We start from the raw sequence: 17,295 nt of genomic DNA, 5'->3' as shown, positions 1-17,295 counted from the left end.
TGTGAAGTGAGCAAACAACTAGAATTTGTTTTGTTTTTTTTATAATCATTACTGCATGAGAATTCTGCATAAAGAACGAGATAGTATGACAAGGGGTTGGCAACCCCTGTTGTCAAACATATGGATTAAATGAAAAATAAATAACAATATAGATTTTTTTTTTATCAACCAATGAAATTATATAGTCATCAGGCAAAGGGCTTTTTCCACCACCTTATTCCTGTTCCACTTTGCCATCAAAAAATGTTTCATTATATAAAAAGGATTGAGGAACGAGTCATTAATCTTCATCACTGCACCCAGCAATGACTTTGTTATAGATACACAGTGGCTTTGCATGATGAAAGTCCATTCTTCACTGCAAGCTCGCTGTCAAATTTTCTCTTGAAATTTTTGTGTAATGATATTTTCTCTTGCTAGATGGCTGTTTCTAAGTTCTGAGGCAAGTACAAAGACAGCTTCTTGCTGTGCCATGCAGTCGGTGTCAGCCAGGGTAATGTGAGTATAAACATTTTGGAGAAATGAGTTCTCAGCTCTAGCTCCATCAAATGGTATGGGAAATTAGTGAGGCTGACACAGCAGTGTTTTTCTGAAATCCAGTGGCTACTGCATATTTTGGGGTGGAGGGGCTTTTTCACTCACACATCAACACACACACACACACACACTGCAGCTGCAGCATTGAGCTCTTCAGACACTTTTCCTGTCCAGAACAATTTTTTTAGGGAGTGTGTTTTTTCTCACCTCTTAGAAGATGTGATGATGTCGAAGGTGTTAAAATAGTTTGCATTGTCATGTGTTGCGCACATGTTAGCAAACTTAATGGAAAGAGCAGGTAAGGAGGGGAAAGACAAAGCTAATGGCCTCAGAAGAATTTAGGCTTACGTTGGCAGGAATGTTTTCTCCACTCACTGCAGTAAGGCAAGGTGTGGGCCCGGATGTTTGAAAGCTGGTGTATAACTTAGGCCAATAAAGCTGACGCCTCTGGGTGCAAAGTATAGATTCAGCAGGGTTTTCTGCTACCTGCCAGTCTATTATCACTATATCTTTTGGTTTACACAGAAAAAACAGTCAGTGTAAACATATAGCAGGTAATTTGTACATCACCTGACATGGTATGTATACACAAGTACCAGTGAATGTATACATAGGCTGACCATCTTTGTTACATTTACCAGCAATGTGGTAAATGTATAAATAAATCGCCAAAAATCACTACATCTTCTGGTTTCTCTGCACATGTCCTGATTGCATCTGTTACCAGGGCATATATAGATACTGCTTGAGTTGCATTTACTGCTTTGTTTCAGATATATGACATACTCAGCCAGCAACCACTTAAATCTTTCACTGCACTGCAACAGGGAAATGACTTTCACTGCAGGCAACTTTCATGCTTTTGCAGTGTGCCACATGTATGCCAGTGCTTCAGCCTATCAGCTTCGTCTGCATGGCAACACCCAGCACTTTGATGTGAGTGATAATGATGCTACCACAGAAATATGGGAAATATTCCTTTGGAACTGCTAGTGGAGGCTATGGAGCAGGATCCCATCAGAGGATCTGAGAGAGCAACTGTGATAGCTTAAAGTGACAATCATAGTTGAGACTGGCTCGCTGCCATGTATGACCACAACTGGTAGTTGGCCAAGGTCACAACAGTTGAGGCAGACCACCAAGATGTTCAAGTTAAGTTCTTGTTTCCCCATGAGCCACATTTCCATCCAAAACAAGGAAAAGGACATGTTTGCTTCAGACCATTTGCAGAGATTCTCCTTAAAATGATGAAACCGTCATAACCTATCCATTGCAAACATTACCAAGAAAAAAATCACATAATCACATTTTTGCTGAAGTCATGGACTTCAGGGGAGCAGCATATGCATCATTTGCTGCCTGATGAACAATTTGCTTGCCCTGAAAAAAACTGAAAAAAGGCCTATTCGTGTTTAAATGTTCATGGCTAAACATTTCAGCTGAATTTCGGAAGTTAAATTCAATCTTTCTGTGGCTATATGTTTAATTTAACCTTTGAGTTTTCACCATGTGTGTTAGACAGCAGTCCAGGTTGGATTTTGCATTGAAATTTCAAAAAACGTAATGAATTTTGAATGACTAAAGTTAACGTACCCGTTTAGATGTTACGTCATCATTGTAAGGTGTGTGCCACCAGTTTCACTGATTTGTTACCTGCGTCAGCCTTTTTTGTAAAAACAACAACAACAACATCAACAAATTTGTAGTCAATCAGTCATTATTTGAGACCAACAGCCAGTCACAAATCAGAACTCAAGAGAGCTCAGGAACTGTTCAAGCAAGAAGAGCAGGCACTCATCTTTGCAAATTTTGTAACTGTAAAGAAACTGTCAATGCAATGGTTCTGTGGTTTTTGGACTTATAGACTCTTGTGCTTTTTTTGATCCATGTTTTTTGGTCTTTTCATGTTTTGACTCATATATTCTGTTTCCCTGGTGTTATCTGTGCTTATATTGACCCTGTTGTTCTTCCATAGTCTTGGCAGCTTGTTCATCCCCACACCTGCCCTGCATTGTTTCATTGGCCCTGTCCTTGTGTTACCTGTCTTCTGTTGTTTCAGCCAATCCTAGGTGTGTGTAGTTTGGCAATCAGTTGAGTTTGTGTTTAAGTTGTGTTCCGAGTCTAGTTCTTTGTCAATTAATTGCATTTGCCAGTCTGCCTTTTAATATGTGCTCCTGAGTTTCTGTGTTTCCAAGTTCCTGAGTTCCAGTGATACCGGCTTTCTGTTAACTAATATTGCACTCATGACTCCTGCTTGCTTCCTCACCATAACACACGGTGGCAGCCATGTGTTATGGTGAGACCCCCCCTTCCACATAAACACACACACGCACACACACACACACACACATACACACACACACACATTTCTAAAACAAATGCCTTCATTGGTGAATCCTCTCACCTGCTAACTCATATTATGCCGAATCATGACAGAGTTTTAATACCTAGTCACTTCAATATTTTCATGTCTGCTCTCCCTCTCAACCTCTTGCCAAAGAGTTCTTACTCCTGATCGAATCCTTTACTCTTGTTCAGTTCAATAACTAGTCCAACACATGTCAAAAAAAAACATACCCTGGACTTAGTCTTTTATTCAGGTTCCTTTGCCATTAATTTTGAATAGAGTGAATCTTGCATCCTTAACTCAACTCAACTACTAATAGTCTGTTTTCCACGGCATTTAGTGCTGCTGTTATAAACCTCATTCCCTGACCTAGCCTGAACCCCTGACCAATCATTTGTGAGGAATGTAGAAAAATATTTTTAAACAAGGTCAAAATCCTCAGGAAGAGTATCTCTCCCTCTGATAAGGCTATTGCCACCACACACAAGAATCTACCAGCTTTTGACTTTTTTTTTTTTTTTTTTTTTTTTTTGCCCATTTCACTTCCCCAACTTGATAAAATTATTTCCGGCATGAGGCCCAGTACTAGTTGCCTTGATATTGTTCCAACCAAGTCGCTGAAAGAGGTTTATGGGAAATTGGTTTGAACATTCTCAATGTTATTAACAGCCCTCTTCTTTACTGGGAATATTCCATTTTCACTCAAACATGATGTGGTTCAACCACATACCAAATAACTTAAGACCTATTTCAAAGCTGTCATTTCTGAGTAAAGCACTGGAGAAAGTTGTCCTTCAACAGATGCTATCATTCATTAACAACAATAGCATTTTTGAGAAGTGACAGTCTGGTTTTTGGCCATACCATAGCACAGAATCCACACTATTGTGGGGAACCAATGACCTCCTTGGGGGAGCCTATGGCAGTTCTTTTAGACCTCAGTATGGCCTTGGACACAATGCGCTGTGCAAAATTATTGATTGCCTGTGACAACGGGTGGGAGTCTCTGGCTCTTGACGAGCTCCACTCTTATATCACCGATAGAACCTTCTCTGTCACTGTCAACAATTTATCATCTATCCCCATGTATCTCTTACGTGGAGTCCCTCAAGGCTCATTCCTTGGTCCCCTCCTCTTTTCCATCTAAATGCTTTCATTAAACAAAACTATTCAGAACCACATCTCGCTGATACGCAGATGACTCACAGCTATACCTTCCTATCCGACCCAATGACCAGACTCAGCCTGCTACCCTCACTAAATGTCTGCATGATGTTAAAGATTGGATGGCTCATAACTTAATACATTTAAATGAAAACAAAAAGGTGACCATATTGTTTCAAAAAAAAAAATGGAAAAATATTCAATAACACTTGATAGTCAGGTAAACACAGTTGTCAAATCTATCTTCTTATTGCTCAGAATTATACCCAATATCACAACCTTCAAATCACCTACAGATCAAGACCATGCTACAAGTCATTCATACTCTTATATTCTCAAGACTCGATTACTGTAAATCCCTCTATTTTGGCATCGACCAGACCTCAATTCATTACTTATACCTGGTACAGAATGCTGCAGCTAGACTCCTTTGCAAATTTAAAAAAAGTAACATATTATGCATTTGCTTTGCAGTGGCACCCTGTTCAGTATCGGATTCCTGAAAATATCATAAAAATCCCAATCAGTCATTACCGAAAGCACATTCAAACCTCAGTAATTATCATAGGGACATGGCTTCATAGATGCCATGAGTCTAGCAAAACAACAATTCACAGGAGAAAGATGGAATCAGTCTCAGAAAAAAAATGAAGAACTTAATGGACACAGATATTGAAATACTATTGATATACTGTGTTGAGAAGAACAAAAAAGTATTACTTAGCAACACAAGTAGAGAAATTGTTTGAACTGAAAGTAGCATTTAAAAAAAAAAAAATCGGAACATCTGAATCTGTATGTATCTAAAAAAAAAAAAAAGAAAAAAGAAAAAACACAGTTTAACACATCAGTGGAAAACCCTGGATGTGGATTGAAGAAGCATGTGCATTTATACCTCTGCTAAGTGCGGTCACAAAGCGTCCCAGACCACCTCCAGAGGTGGTTTTGGTGATTGGAACACAATCTACTTTCATTTAATCTTGGGTGCATTTACACCACTATCCAATCGCATGCATTTTCTCAAAGTACAAACACAGACCATGCATGTGGTTATAATCCTTGAGCTAGGGGCTGTGGTGGTGAAAAGAGGCTTATGGTAAACCATTCATAGGCTACAGAAATGAGACATTGCTTCCGTCATTCTGATGTGTGTATTTTAAGATGTCAGTTGCGTGACTGAATCTCCCTGAATCACTTGTACATAGCAGGCCTACCTCTGCCCACCACTTCCACAAGGGTAAAAATGGTAAAGAAATGTCCTCTAACCATAGCGGTGTAATGACATGTGCATGTTCTTTGAAATTATCAAAATCACTTTTGCTATGCTGTATGATAACATTTCTTGAAGCCTGTAATTTCAAGTGTCACAGATGATGGGTCCTCAGTGTTTCTACAGGATGAAGCAGCCTTCATGAAGGCCCTATATAAAAGAAAATTGCTGCTTGACTGCTTGACTGTGAGCTCAAACAGCTCAAAATAAAAACTGAAATTGGAACTGGAGCAACAACAATGCTCAGGAAGGTACAAAATATAGTACTCCTTCATTTTAAATAATATTCAGCAAGTGGTCTATTGTGTATTTCTTGTTTACAGAAATGACAACCTTGTGATTTTTTTTTTTTTTTTTTAACCACAATGACAATGCAAATCCTGTTTGCTTAAATTGTGTTTTACTGTGTGAATAGTGCTGTTTTATTCCTGAGGGATGGGGTCAGTGACATTGGGGGGATAAAGGGTGGCATGTGGGGTCCTTTCGCTGTGGATTGTTGGATTATGGAGGACCACACATACAGCCACAATTTTGGCTACCCACTCTGGAGACATCCTGAGTCCATGCAAATGCTTGCATGTCAGGATACAAATTACCGAATGTAATTTCACCACCACAGCTCCTAGTTACACCAAATTACATTCGGTAATTTCTATCCTGATCCTTGTTTTGCTCAGGGCTACATTTTATCTATTTTGTGGCCTTGTTTGAGGATAGGGTGTTGTTAGGTATTTTTGACACACATAGCCTCTGTTTCCATCCTGGATGACATCAAAGAGTCCTTTCAATGAAGTTAAAGGGAGAAACACACATCAGACAATAATTCAAAGCAATTATAGTGGCTATGTGGTGACCCTGTACAGCTGCCATACCTTCCTTAAAATTATGTCTTTGGAAAGACAAGGGCTGCCGTGTGTCTTGCTCGTGCCGAGGACAAGATGATTTCTAAAGGCCCCCCCAGCACATTATTTAAAGGTTAGAGGACCTGGGACAACTGACCTGCTGCACCCCCGCCTCAAAGACTCATGGAAAATACAGTCATGTATTGAGCCTGTCACGGGCCAGGGAGGGTTTAAATGATGAATCAACAGAGGAAGACGGGCGGAGAGAGGGGTTCAGGCAAAACCAATTACTTTTGCAATACAAAAGTCGTTCATTTCACTTCATTGGGACTTAAATGATGACATCCTTGAATTCAGATTGCATTGAATCACATGGAGGCTGTGAACATGTGAAACTTGTGAAATTAATGTAGTGCCAGAGATACTGTAGGGACCCAAGTGCAGTCAGTCACACCTGTAACTCTGGCGACCCATACCTGGCCACCTGTATACATTTGGATCACTAAGCCTGGACAAAACCTGGCCTGGAGGAGGTTAGCTCTGTGTCAGTTACCATGGCAACCAAGCTCACTTTCACATGAGCGTCACCCATGGCCCTGTTAAACCAGGTTGAAGCTCAGCTAATCCTGTGTCATGACCCACGCCCCAGAAAGGAATCATGACACACTAGCCTATATGCCTATATGTAGTAAGGGACAGATTATAAAACCAAACGTAAATATTCCAGATTATCAGACTTGACCCTTGCAGACTTCAACTTCACATACTGTTATGTTACCTTGTCAAGTCTGCAAGAGCTCCAGGCTGCAAGGGCACAAAAATGTTAATTAGACGAGGCTTCAGGCATTCCTGTGGAAAAACTCAGCTCATATTTTCCTCTCAGTTCAATGAAAACCATTTTCATCTGATCCTGCAGATTACAACATATAACTATACATATAAATTATTAGGCCAATGTATTTGCCAAACATCACATCAATACATTTATAACTGTGAAATTGAAACAATTAAAAAAAGAAAAGAAAATACAGACATACATGAATGACTGCAAATAAGCAGAGGTTAGCCTATATGAATTATCTCATATTTAGACTACACTGAAAAAACTTTAGGTTACTTGCGTAACCCCGGTTCTCTAAGTAGCATGAGTGAGTGTCTCACATTGGGAACGCCCTCAGCGTGACCTCATCAGAAGCTCCTATAGCACTCTGCCAGCCAGGATTGGCTGGGACTGAAGCGTCAGTGACAAGAGGGACAGAGACCCTCCTCCTATAAGAGGGCTTGTCACTGCGCTGTTGGTCATTCAAAAAAACGAGCACCTCTTCCTCTCTACGAGAGAGCAAGGAGGGTGGTCTGGTGAGACACTCACTCATGCTACTTAGAGAACCGGGGTTACGCAAGTAACCTAAAGTTCTCTTTCATAGCATTCGTTTCGTGTCTCACATTGGGAAAATACTGACTCCCGGATTGCTGTGCAGATGTTACAAAGGAACCAAATGTCCACACAACCAATTAAACCTATGTGGATGCAACCACACTAAGCACCGAATGGGCTAATTGGGGGGCTGTAACGTCGAGCCTATAGAACCTGGTGAAGGTGTGTGGGGAAGCCCAACTCGCCGCCGCACAGATCTCCTCAATAGAGATCCCCCTGAAAAGAGCCCACGAGGTGGTAAGACCTCTAGTGGAATGTGCACGCAGTCCCTCCGGTGGCTGTAGACCCCTGGAGTTATAGGCCAAGGCGATAGCCCCTACAATCCAGCATGAGAGCCGCTGCTTTGAGACTGGCTTTCCCAGACTGTTCTTGGCCCATGATACAAAAAGTTGGTCACTCTTCCTGCAGCCCCCAGTCCTATCCAAGTAGATACGTAAGGCTCGGACTGGGCACAACATATGCAACCGCTGATGTTCCTCTGAGAAGAAAGGTGGTGGATAGAAGGACACCAAGTCAATAGGAGAACATGCCCCTAACACCTTAGGTGTAAAGGCAGGGTTAGGACGCAAAGTCACCTTTTCCCCCCCTGAAGAGAACTTCGTACACACCTGGTGTACTGAAAGAGCATGGATCTCCCCCACCCGTTTGGCTGAGGCGAGAGCCAGCAGCAAAACCGTCTTAAGAGTCACCATTTTTAAGTCTATCCGATCCATTGGTTCAAAAGGTGAAACTGAAAGGGCATCCAACACAGTGGGAAGGTCCCACGATGGAGCCAAGGATTTAGATACCGGAAGCCTGCGACGTGCTCCCTTCATGAAGCGGCAAATCAAGGGATGCTGTCCCACAGTTTTGCCCTCAAAACCAATATGGCATGCCGAGATGGCCGCCAAATACACCTTAATGGTAGAAAAAGCCTTTCTCTTCTCTACCATGTCCTGCAGAAAATCCAAAATCACGGCTACAGAACACTGAAAGGGAACCTCCTGTAAGTTTGAGCACCATTTTTCAAAAACTGCCCACTTATTCCCATAGACTGACCTCGTAGAGGGAGCCCTAGCGCTCTGGATGGTCTCAATCACATTCTGAGGGAGACCCACAGACCTTAAGTTAAACCACTCACGGGCCAGGCCCACAGAGCCAGCCTCTCTGGGTGAGGATGAAATATCTGTCCATGCGCCTGTGTCAACAGGTCTCTGCGTATCGGCAGAGGCCACGGCTCTCTGTAAAGGAGCCGAGTTATCTCTGCCAGCCAGTGCTTCGACGGCCAGTAAGGAGCTATAAGAATCATCGACAGGCCTTCTTTCTGTACCCTGGCTAGAGTCGGAGATATCAATGCTATGGGGGGAAATGCATACAGCAGGACGTGAGGCCACTGATGAGCAAATGCATCCACCCCCAAGGGTGCATTCTGATCGTGAAGGGAGAAGAACAGGGGACACTGAGAGTTCTCCCCTGTTGCAAAGAGGTCTACTGATGGCTGCCCGTACCGCTCCCAGACCAGATTCACCACACTCGGATGCAGTCTCCATTCTGCATAAAGGGGGTTTCCCCTGGACAGAAGATCTGCTCCATGGTTCAGAACCCCAGGCACATGAGTGGCTTTCAGGGACAGAAAATGATTGCTGCTCCAGACAATCAGTCTGTGTGCCAGTGTGTGTAATTGAAGGGACCTCAGGCCCCCCTGTCTGTTGATATAAGCCACTACTGTGGTGTTGTCTGTTCGAACTAACACATGCTGTCCCGTCAGAAAAGGTAGGAAATGTTTCAGCGACAGGTAGACCGCTAACAGTTCCAGATAATTTATGTGGAACGAGAGCATGTGGGGCTCCCAGGTCCCATTCACAGCTCTCCCTTCGCACACGCCCCCCCAGCCGACTAAGGAGGCGTCTGTTGTGATTACTTTCCTGCACAGAACAACTCCCATAGGCACTCCCTGTGTTAGGAAACCCCTCTTCCTCCATGGGATTAGGGCTGCTGTGCAATCCACCGAAACCCTCACTCTGTGAGATCCCTGACGGCGTGGGTCTAATCGGTGAGAAGCCACCCAACGCTGTATTCCCTTCATGTATAACCGTCCCATTGGAACCACCACCAAGGCTGAGGCCATCAACCCCAGCAGCCTGTGGCAGAGTCTGAAAGACACAAACTTTCCCCTTTGAAACAGGTCTAAACAGTCCCTGAGAGCCTGCAACCTCTCTCCAGTCAGCTTCACTCTGGCCTGAGCTGAGTCTATAAGAAGACCTATGAAGGAGATGGTCTGACAAGGGAGAAGAACACTCTTTTCCAGATTTATTCTGAAACCTAGATTCCCCAAGTGTTCTGTGAGCAGCTTCGTGTGGTCTGCTGCCTCCTGGTGGGAGGATGCCGCAATGAGCCAGTCGTCTATATATGTCGCTATTCTGACGCCCTGCCTCCTGAGCGGTGTAACTGCCGCTTCCGTGCATTTTACAAACACTCTTGGGCTTAATGAGAGGCCGAAGGGGAGCACTAAGTATTCGTAACTGGTCCCCTGAAAGGCAAATCTGAGATACTTTCTGTGTGGCGGATATATTGGGATGTGGAAATAAGCGTCCTTGAGGTCGATTGATGTGAACCAATCCCCCGCGCGCAGGAAACGCAGTAGAGACGCATGTGTTAGCATTCGAAATTTGTATTTCCTGAGGTGCTTGTTTAGATCTCTGAGATCTAAAATCGCCCGAATGCCGTTCCCCCCCTTCTTTTTGACCAGAAAATATCTGGAATAATAGCCGTTGTTGCTGTCTGAGGGGGGGACAATTTTTATCGCTCCCTTCTCTAACAGAGAGGAAATCTCCTCCCGTAGATAAAGAGCGGCTTCGCCTGCAGCTTGTGACTGAATTACACCCCTGAACGGCGGGGGCTTTGCAGCGAACTGCAGTCTGTATCCCCTGCTTAGTGTTTTTAACACCCACTCTGATGCTGTGCATTTTGACCAGCTCTCCAGTTTCAGTGACAGAGGACTGACAGGCCAGTCTATACGTGGAGTGAGGGCGCCCTCTTTTGGTAGAGGAGTGCGGCACTGCTTGTTGGCTACTGCGCATGCGCGTGACGTCACAGCCGTTGGGGACATGACGTTTACACGACACACCTGGTTCATTCCCGAGAGAGGTGTTAATCCCTCTGGGAAGTAGGAAACCAAATTGTTTTGCAACATTTTGTTTTTGTTTTTGTTTTTCATTGCACTTAGCTGTGCCCTTGGCAAATTGCCTGGATGCGACAGCGGTGAGAACTTTATTGTTTTCGTGTAACAATGAGAAGTGCTTATGAGACATTCCCCGGTGCCGCTGGGGCAAACCGTTTGCTGAACATTGTCTCTGCTTCTCTCCAGGGGGCGCTGGGACGGGTCGAACATCCCGCTGTCCATGCGCCGAACACAACCGAGCTGTGTGAACCTGCTCGTTAACAAGAACGATGGGGTGAACGGAGCCAGAGTGGGGGGCAGCGCCATCGCGCTCACCTCGTCCAGGGAGGTTGTTTGGCGTTGAGCCGGAGGGGGGGCTGCTGGAGCCTTCCTTGGTAGACACAACTTCAGCGCCTCGTCTTCCCTCTTTTTCTCCTCACACCTCTTCTGCATGGACGTAACCGCCGCACCGAAGAGGCCCTGGGGTGTTATGGGGGTGTCGAGGAGGTCCTCCTTGTCTTTGGTTGACAAGGTAGTGAGGTTTAACCACCGAGCCCGCTCTTGCAGGACCATGAGCCCCATGGCTCTGCCCTGAGCCTGGATTGCCACCTTATGCAGATGGAGACAGTGGTCGGTGATGGCGCACACTTCGTCCCATAGCACTTTATCCGGTGGAGCCGGCATTTCCTCCTCCAGCTCGGCTTGATATGCCATAAGGAGGGAGCTGGCATTGAGAGCCCGGACTGACAAGGCAGCAGCCTTATAAGCCTTCTCAGTCAGACTGGATTGGAAACGGTCCGCTTTGGATGGAAGCGCACCCGCGCCCGGCGAAGCCAGGGATGTCTTCGGGTGGAGATGCGCCGCCACCACCTGTTCCACCGGTGGGATGTTGCGGAGGCCGTTGTTTTCCATGCCCTCACAATCCAGGATGGAGCTGCCCGCCACAGGGTGTTTCTCCCTATATGGCTTGCTGCGCCAAGACAAGGACAGCTCCTCCAGTAACTCCGGGAGAACCGGCAGGAGTTGTTTTCCCGTCCTCTTGATTTTGAGTAGTCTCTTCCCATCAAAGAGCGACCGCGTCCCCTCAATTTGGACCTCAGGCCACTGGATTTGCAGCTTTTCGGCTGCGCGTTTGTACACTTCCAGTAAGTCCAGGTCCTGACCTGAGGAAGACTGGTCCCCGCTTGCCGCAGCCTCCGGTGGGGGTCTGGGTTTTTCAACCCGATGCGACAGTGACAGGGAAGAGCCGTCGTCCTCCTCTTCGTCGGACATGAGGAGTTCCGACCCACCCTCCGAGCCGCAGTCCTCCTGCTCGGCTAGGTAATCAAATGGACCTGCCGTGTCGGAAAACCCCGGGAGCAGTGGGTCGAGGAGATCGAGCTGATCCCCCCAGCTTGGTGCAGCTTGGTCGGCGGGGGCCACTGCTTCAGAGAGCTGCATGGCCTCCTGGGACGTAGTCGTGGGTGCCAGGACTGGATCGTTGCCCGCCAAATTGGTCAAACGAGTCAGCCGGCGACGAAGCACCTTGAGGGTTAGCCTGCTGCAGTGAGAGCAATCCTCCGACCCGAAGGCGGCTTGGGCGTGTTTCAGCCCCAGACACATGACGCACAACAGGTGAGTGTCACCGTGTGAGATATTGTTCCCGCAGGGACACACCCGTGCCGGTGTCTTCTCCTCTGCTGCGGTGGAAGCCTTAGCATCGGACATGATGGCTAGCAGGGCAGGTTTAGCAATACCGACCGGGAGTGTTGCGACTTCCAGGCGGTAAAATTAGCGGGAGTATTGCTACTCGAAGGGGAGGAGTTAGCTAGGAGGCTAACGGTTTAGTATTACTACTAAATGTGGTATTTCTACCGTGAAGTGTTGCCACTTGTTTAGGCTAGCTGCTTGTGTATTGCTACTGACACAGTTAGCGCTAACTTGGTTCGGTATTGCTACCGAGAAGTGTTGCCACTTAAATTTGCTAACTGTTCGGAGTATTGCTACTCGGACAGTTAGTCTCCCGAATGACTGTGCGGACCGACAGCAAAGCGTCCGGTGACCGAGGTTTCGCTCGCGTCAGTGGACAGTTGAGCTTTGTTTCGGGACGCAAGTACTCGAGAGAGGGAAAGAACTTCTGCTCGTAGCGAGAAGAGGTTTTTGAATGACCAACAGCGCAGTGACAAGCCCTCTTATAGGAGGAGGGTCTCTGTCCCTCTTGTCACTGACGCTTCAGTCCCAGCCAATCCTGGCTGGCAGAGTGCTATAGGAGCTTCTGATGAGGTCACGCCGAGGGCGTTCCCAATGTGAGACACGAAACGAATGCTATGAAAGAGAACTTCTATTATGGATTTATCATCAGGCTTTTATTTGTTTATTTATTTGTTTATTTGTTTGTTTTATTTTATTATGCATTTCTCCCCATCACCGAGGCACGGGAAAATGACTTGATAAATATTAACTTGATCTCATGCTACCACAAAAGTATTGGTGGCACTTGTATATCATTTGAAAGTATTCCACATGAAGTTTATTTTTATAGTCCTTCATTAAAAGATCAGCTTGGACCTAAGAGGAAACCAGCTTACCGAGATCTAACTTGCAATAAACAATCAGTCACAAAATAAAATGATGCAATTCAAAAAGAAAAAAAAATGCACAAGATACACAATAGCACCTATTTAGCACTGTCTAACCCAACCGCACCATCAAGTTTACACCCAATGTGGAGACAAAGAAAAAATTGGGAAAAAAAGAAAAAAAAATGAAAGTGCATTTATGAAGAGTCTTCATCTGACGGTTGAGGGGGAAAAAAATTAAATGGACATTCATAACGAGAAAACAGATTAAATGTGACATCATCATGTGAGATCATCAGAGAATCATTGCAGATGGAGGTATAGGCATAAACTTTATTGATAATAAATCTAAACCTAAACCTTTCACCACTAAAGCACACAAAGAATAGTTACAAGAATTTGCCTTTATAGGGTAGTGTTGAAACGCACACACACACACACACACACACACACACACACACACACACACTGAACTCTGGATCACACACTGTTGTCTTGCCACAAACTGGTAACCTCAGACAGCTTGACCACCACCGCAACAGTCCGGAGAGAGCGAGAATAATGACCACACACACACACACACACACACACACACACACATACAGACACACACACATTACAGCCCTACCGAGAGGCAATGTTCTGTGAACACTAATCACTCTGTTTGTTTCCCTAGTCGTGTTGTGAACAGTCAGATATGTAAATGTTTGTGTGTATGAGTCTGGTGTTAAGAACGCCGAGCCCAAACTAGAAGAAGGTCATTTTTCACAACACAAACATCACTTCTTGATGACTAACCCCAGTTGTTGACCCTAAAATGTCCAGCCCTGGTTTCAGCTGGAATGTATCAATACCGTTTTTCCTGCTTAAAAGATATTGTTGTCTCCACCAAGAAAGAGCAGAGACCAGCTGAAGAAGTCGCAGGGTAAGCAAATCATCAAAATCATTAAATCAAATGGAGGGCAGCGATGATGATGATGGCGATGATAGCTGCATGAGAAGAACATGAAACTAAATTATTGTCCTGGCTGGTCTAACTGTGCTCCATAATGGTGATTGTGTGTGTGTGTTTTTGTGTGTCTGTGCACGCGCTGGTGTTGCTCCATCAAGCCTCCATTTTGACACCGAGGCCAGATGGTCAACAGGCGTTGCATGAGATGACTTAATCAGCCCGTTCACATGCTCACGTCTCTCATCACCTTCATTTCATCAATTATGTTTGCATCCCGTCTCACCGCCTGCCTGCCTGCCAGCCATCTCCTCTTTTCTTCCACATAAATCAAACATTTATGTGTTTTGAACTGTTTTGAAAACCTATATGTGTCTACCATCCCTAATGTGCATTATAAGGGCACTAATTTGGTTTCTAATAAAGTCATTATGCCTTATGACCATGCTGACAAGTACGCATTATGGTTACTGATGCGTTATATCCGCATGCATTAACTTACACTGCACTTTCCTTCTCTCCCTTCTTTCTTTGCCCCCTTTTTTCCACCTGCCCTAATTTCCAGAGTAGACTCCTGATTTTCAAAATCTACTTATGACATGCATTATAAATAAGCTCCTGGGGATGTAATTTCATTTGTTAAAATCTGTTCAGTTTGACTCGAACAAACAATCAGCTCAAGGAAGCATCACTACCTCAGTGCCAATCACGTCTTGTGCACCCTCGCCTCTCCTCCCCAGACAAACGGAGCCTAACCTTGCGTAGCTGCAGAGTGGCATTAAAGTGTGCTGGGTCACCATTTCCTGTTTGCCCACTGTACCGGCATCAAAGCCACAATGTGGGCATGTGGGTGGGAGGGACTTGGTGGAGGTAATGAATCTCAGGTGGTGCTGTTTAAGGTGCTGGAATTCAGGGTTGTTGTTTTTTTTTTTTTTTTTTTTACAAAATTACACCCATTCTGCAAAGTTAGCTACACATGCTGTAAGAGTCTGAAACAATTACTGTTACTGTACTGTATAGCAGTGGCTCATCCATTTGCGGGCATCTTAACAGACATACCTGTGGCATTTTACTTGTCTACTTAGCTGGTTTAGATGTAACTTTATTACAAATTGAGCTTAAACAGAATGATTGCCTCGGGTTTTATTGTTCAACCAGTTTCATAGCATGGGATGTGTCTTGAACCTTTCACCCAGCCAACTTAAGTCAAACAATGTGATTTCATTTCTTGGTCTTACTGCAAAGGGAAAAACACCATATTTAAAAATTGTGTTTTTCCCTCACCCAGAGCTGTATGTGTCCACAGCCCCAAGGACTCAGAAGATCACAACATTTTGCTGTGAGGCAGCCTTTGATGTTGTCATTATGGTCCTAAGCTGTCATGTCAGACACATAGTGATGAATGTCTAAAACCAAAGTAACTCCAATAACATGTATATTTTAACCATTGCTGATTAAACAAAGTCAAGTCACAAAGATTTTTAAAATACATGAAATAAACCTCAAGTTGAGTCTGCAATATGGCAATGATGGTACCAAATATAAATGAACTTTATTTGAAATGTTATTTATAATAGATGTCATTGGAACATCTAAGTATATCAATAAATCTTCAATACATATGAGTATCTGATGTTACTGTTAATTTGACTATCATCAACAATTCATTATTTGCAAAAAATAGTTACAATTCTTGCCATTTTTGTTTCTTATCACCATTGGTGCTATTTCTAGACACAGATTACAAATTATTCATATCTAGTTGGGAAAAGCAAAGAACATATCTAAAATGCTTCATCTTTGTGCAGCTTTTGGATGTAACAGCAAAGTTGCATGTGGGCGATCTTTCTATGATTTTCCACTGGATGACAAAAGCTCAAAAACTGATAAACTTAGTATATTAAATATATAATAAAAATATCGCAAAGTCACCTACCATACCTTCTAGCTAGCTCCCTTGAAGCTTCTGGCCCCCTGGTGGGTGAATGTTTCTCGATAAGCTGTGCTGTGTTTGTAAGTCTGCACAATAAAAGCCTGGCAACAGGGAGAATGACTGCATTGCTGGAGTTTGTCTACATAGTTTGACATTGGCCACCACCTTGACTTCTGTTACAGGGATGATTCTGGTCTACCGCACCATGTTATTCGCAGCCATGGGCCTTTCTCTTTTGTAATTATATATGCCACATTTCAGGCGCTACTTTTGGGAGATCCAACAGAATGGGGACACCGCACGCAACCTGGCACTCTGCATCTGTGCTAAGAGGTTGTCTGAGGAGGCGGAGGCACACAGATATTGGTATCAACAGTGTCCATAGTTCATTCCCTGTCTATTTAGGTGCAAGAGATACCATGATGATACCAAATGAGCACAGGCTTGAAAAAAATCCTTCTATCCCCAGTCGAAATTACCGCTTGTCCAGGGTAAAGTCACTGCATTTGATCTTATCCTCAGAGCTGCTTTAAGTTCTTATTTTCTCACTTTTGCTAGCAAACTACTAAAGCTTAATTTATGTTTGGGTGCTCAAAAACTCAAGGCAGCATGTACTGTGTTACTGTAATACCATGGAGAATAATTATCCACAGCTCTCTTGGTTTAGATTATGTTAACCTGCAGCAAATATGTCCTATACTTGCCTCCACACTGACTTTACATCGGCCTACTTTGGAGGAGGGCGGAGGCAGGGAGTGGCTTTGCAAAGAGTTTTTATACACACTTGATGCTGTTGGTCAGAAAAAAAAAAATGCACATTGCACTTTTAAACTTAAAAGAAAACCAAAACTCAGAGGTCAAGTACAACACACCACTAAATGTACTTGCACATACTTACTAAAGCCATGCGTGGGTCACGAGATGGAAGGATAAATGTGTTCAGCGGTTAGAGTTCCAACCATCTAACTTCTCCTGAAACAACTCTATTTTTTTCGGTAACACTTTACAATAAGAGTACAACAATTAACGTTAGTTAATGCCAAAATAAACATTAAGTAACAGGTAATGAACATTAAGTAACAGTTAACTAACCGTTAACTAATGTGTCTAAGAATCATGTA

At 44.1% G+C, this 17,295-nt stretch overlaps 1 protein-coding gene across 1 annotated transcript; it reads right to left on the bottom strand.

Annotated features, from left to right (window-relative positions):
• Positions 1-8,697: 8,697 nt before the first annotated feature.
• On the bottom strand, positions 8,698-12,441 carry LOC115356628 (uncharacterized). Its single transcript, XM_030047844.1, has 2 exons — positions 10,884-12,441; positions 8,698-10,646 (listed from the first exon to the last, which is right to left on the bottom strand). The coding sequence occupies exons 1-2, from the start codon at positions 12,439-12,441 to the stop codon at positions 8,698-8,700; spliced, it is 3,507 nt and encodes a 1,168-aa protein (XP_029903704.1).
• Positions 12,442-17,295: the final 4,854 nt, after the last annotated feature.

This window comes from Myripristis murdjan, chromosome 24 (genome assembly GCF_902150065.1).
Source record: "Myripristis murdjan chromosome 24, fMyrMur1.1, whole genome shotgun sequence".
Taxonomy (NCBI): Eukaryota; Metazoa; Chordata; class Actinopteri; order Holocentriformes; family Holocentridae; genus Myripristis; species Myripristis murdjan.
Note: the sequence above shows the minus strand (reverse complement) of the source record. Positions and strands in the feature narration are given on the sequence as shown.